Source organism: Plutella xylostella, chromosome 17, assembly GCF_932276165.1.
Source record: "Plutella xylostella chromosome 17, ilPluXylo3.1, whole genome shotgun sequence".
Taxonomy (NCBI): domain Eukaryota; kingdom Metazoa; phylum Arthropoda; class Insecta; order Lepidoptera; family Plutellidae; genus Plutella; species Plutella xylostella.
The window spans coordinates 7,728,240-7,732,155 of record NC_063997.1 but is presented as its reverse complement, the minus strand read 5'-3'; the positions used below and the strand labels follow the sequence as shown (position 1 = coordinate 7,732,155).

The 3,916-nt window shown below is 36.9% G+C and overlaps 1 protein-coding gene across 1 annotated transcript; it reads left to right on the top strand.

The window, feature by feature from the left end:
- The first annotated feature begins 907 nt into the window (after positions 1-907).
- On the top strand, positions 908-2,544 carry LOC105388966. Its single transcript, XM_048626981.1, has 2 exons — positions 908-1,300; positions 1,991-2,544. The coding sequence occupies exons 1-2, from the start codon at positions 1,139-1,141 to the stop codon at positions 2,177-2,179; spliced, it is 351 nt and encodes a 116-aa protein (XP_048482938.1). The 5' UTR covers positions 908-1,138; the 3' UTR covers positions 2,180-2,544.
- Positions 2,545-3,916: the final 1,372 nt, after the last annotated feature.

Genomic DNA, 3,916 nt, shown 5'->3' with positions numbered 1-3,916 from the left:
AATCGTAAAACTCGTGTAAGACGCCATGTGGATAGAGGTTTACATTTGGAGAAAATCGGCTAAATTGGATATAATATATTATTATTATTAGGCATTTCAAACCTTGTATAGGTAATACAGTTTGTATAGATGCCGCTGTATACTAGAATTATGCGGTTTAAAGTATGTAAAAAATATCTGTAATTTCATTTACTTTCAATGAATAAGGTATTGTACATCCTTATAGATCCTTAAAACATACATTTCAAAACTCGTACATCAGAAGTTGTATAGGATGACCCCTTAGTCAACCCATTTCGGCTACTGTTACAACACTTACACCAGCCTATGTAACTTACATCATTTAGCCGAAGTACCTAACGGCCGAAAGCGAAGAGTGAAATCGCTCTACAATATCGGTCCCAGAGACGATCAGTGTAAACACGTCTACCATGTGCACGCTCCTCAGCAATCTCATTCTTATTGTACTGGTAATGTTAAGATCCTTTTTGTGTTATTGCATTTGCGCTAATATAAAATTACTGCTCGACATACTTTTTGCTTCCGTCCGTGTAAAGGAACCTTTTACGGGCTTACAGTCGTAAAAGTGTCTTGTTTTGTAAATTATTGAGGCTCTACTTATGCATTTTAAAAGAACACTCCTCGAGTGAGTGAGTATTTTGAAAAGTATGTTTTCGATTTAATAGACACCACACCACACATAGAGTTTTGTTATAAACAGCAATATATGTATTTCAGTTGACTGTCTAGCCATCCATTAGCCATTTATTAATCATCCACCACAGTTCACCTTCCACTGAAATTCTGGGTGGAGACCCTTGTACGCTACCACGCTCTATCATCACAAACACCTACCTGCCACTTCGATATAGGTGGAGCGGTGCGAATGTATCCACCGTGAATACATTCGCGAGCAATGAAAATTACCATTGCAGGCTATTCGGAACTTTTAACTTTTTAATGCGACTTTTTCATTGCTCGGGAGAGTTGGGAGTGTATTTTATGCAACTATTTTCTGTGTGTGTACAAATAAGAATATTCTATCTATCTATCTATCTTTTCATCAATTACATTTTTCGCTTTCCATCTAAACTGACCAGACTTAGTCACTGTCAGCTCACATGTTATACCTGTACTCATGTACTGTCCTCAGGTATGTATGACGTGGTTTCCCCATGTAAAGCCTAAAGATGGGGTGGACGTTGGTCAGACCAAACCAGAGCTAGATCCACAAAAGAGAGCCCTAGATGGTGCCGTAAAGGAAGCCGTACTGCAACAGAAGGACGCTCTCTTAGACATGGTAAATGCCAAATTGTATAATATACCATAATAAATAATATTCTGTAGGTAAATAAGTATCGAGTGGGTGCCTAGCGACGGACGCAGGCGCCCAGGTAGACCTAGACGGAGATGGCGGGACGACCTGGACAGATTTTTGCCGGATTGGCGTCAGGTGGTCGACAACAGAGACGTGTGGAGTAAACATGGGGAGGCCTTTGCCCAGCAGTGGGACACTGAAATGGCGACTTAAAAAAAAATAGGTATCGGATTTTTTATGTTTATGAATCAATAGTGCTTGATAGTCATTTTTAAGTAAATATATGCGCCTGACCACCCGATCTCTAATTCTTGATTTTCTTAATTCAAATCAAATAGTGATTCAATTTGCGCTTGTTTACACGGTTGCGGTTTCGCCGTCTAATTAACTGCGGTTAAATTATTCAAAGAATGATTGATATTGATTAATTTTATTAATTCAGAGACTGCCTAAATAACGTCTATTTCGGGAGAAAATAATTAGTAACTTTTGTAACTGAAAACGTTTCATTATTTCCTTACTCAATTCACATTTAAAAATGAGTAATTAAATTATTTTTCCTTTCATCTTACCGAGTTTCTCCAAATATAAGTAGCGAAATTAGGCACGCGTCGCGCTGAACCCTCAACTCTGCGTTTGAAGTCGATGAATTGCGAATTGCGTGTTTTTCAGTTAGAGAAAAAGCTGAAGGAAGCAAGTGAGAACAAGAAGAAGAGGCGATTAGAGGACAAGGTCGTTGACCCGGCCAGGTGCGACCCCATGCCCGACGACGTAGACATGAAGATAAAGGCTAATGGAATTAACGCCGTAGGAGATATCGACCTTTTACTTAAATTAGGGCGAAACGGTAATGAACTTTAGAAGTACGCTATTAATAACACGGAATATTCATTTGTGAACGATTCTAAAGCTAGGAAAAATAAGCTTTAAACTATCTAAATGTATATTTTAGCAACGGTATTTTTTATAATATCAAGGTATTTTCTACACTTAAAAAAATAATATGTGTTTTGTTTGCAAAACATTTGACAGTCAATTTCAATTGTTTGTGATGATTTGGTATATTGATGATACGATGGTTTACTAAATAATTATTGTTTGTTTTTGTAGGTAAAGATAATTTGCGTTTAGAATCGTCGGGTGTATCAAACGTTGGGAAAACGTATCTAGAAATGGGAATGCCAAATAACAACTTATACATACCGGGTTTACACGATTTGTTTTCTGGTGAGCTTCTTATTAATTACATTTTAATGCTATTCATTTTATAAGTTTTAGATAGATAAAAAAAATTCCGACGTACATTCGAACATTATTTATTTATTATCATAATTATTGTTGTCTTGGGTCATGGGTTGGGTATGTTCGAACGATGGCAATATAGGTATAGGTCTTACGCACACCGCCGAATTTGGACTATAATAGGCGGCTAAAGTTATTGATGTATGTGTATTGGTGCAGATGTGATTTTGTTTCGATTATATTTTAGGTTCTAAGCGATGCAAAGGTCCGAGTACTGAATCTAAATCCGAGCTTTCTGAAGGGCAAGGAGTAACTCAAGTCGCTCGCAGGGCTATGGAACATATCGATGTAGACAAAGAAGACAAAAATCTGAATGAAACAGTTCTCCATCATGAAAAAACAGAGGATCTGAACACTGAAGCTACAATAAATAATACAACAGACACAACTGTCGTTATGGATAGTGCTAATTCTACAACTGTGTCAAGTGATGATAATGATCCACTGAAATTAACTGAAAATAATACTGATGGAGGAGAGAATGCAACCGATAAAGTCAGTTCTGTGGCACCAACTGATGGACCTGAATGATCTTTAATTATTTAAAAGAATCTAGATAATATTAGTGTATGTTTTGAACTACACAATAAATTTCAAACAGGTTTTGCCCGTTCATTTAATTCCAGAACTTCACCTCTCTACCACCAAAACCCAAACAGTATAAAACTCCAACATCATAAAAACCCTTCTGTTTTCACTGATAAACTGGCTGACCAACAATAAAGCGGCAATCGTAAAATCTAGCAAATCTCCCCATCACACGATTGTGGCTTTTTATAGTCGCACCGCAGCGGAGATAATAACACTGAGCCCGTGCCTAGAACAGATTTATGACAGAGATGGGCTGGACTCAGATGTATAAAGTAACCCAAGTATTCATAGACCTCACTGTAGTAACACGTTTTGAAATAAGTATAGTTTTATAAATCCTCAACGTAATATTACATGAATGTGTTGACTGCCACTTGAAAAGAGTCGACACCTTCGATCATTCGACCCTGCTTTTTGAAAGCTTTTACAAAAGCTTGGTATTGGTAGGCTCTATGAATACGGAGTGTACCGTCCTGTATTTCTATAATAGGAATGTAGTATATGTGCCTATAACAAAATGATTACAAAGTCTGCAAGCTTGCAAAAAATAATTTAATATGTCCGATGGCTTAATTACAATCTTGATAAGGTAGTAAGGTTTTACTTGCTAAAATATTGCTGACTCATGCTATGTTTGGATTAAGGCTCGTACGTTATCAGTATCAGTAACAGATTAGTCCACCAAGTTATATTTTATTAAAGTAT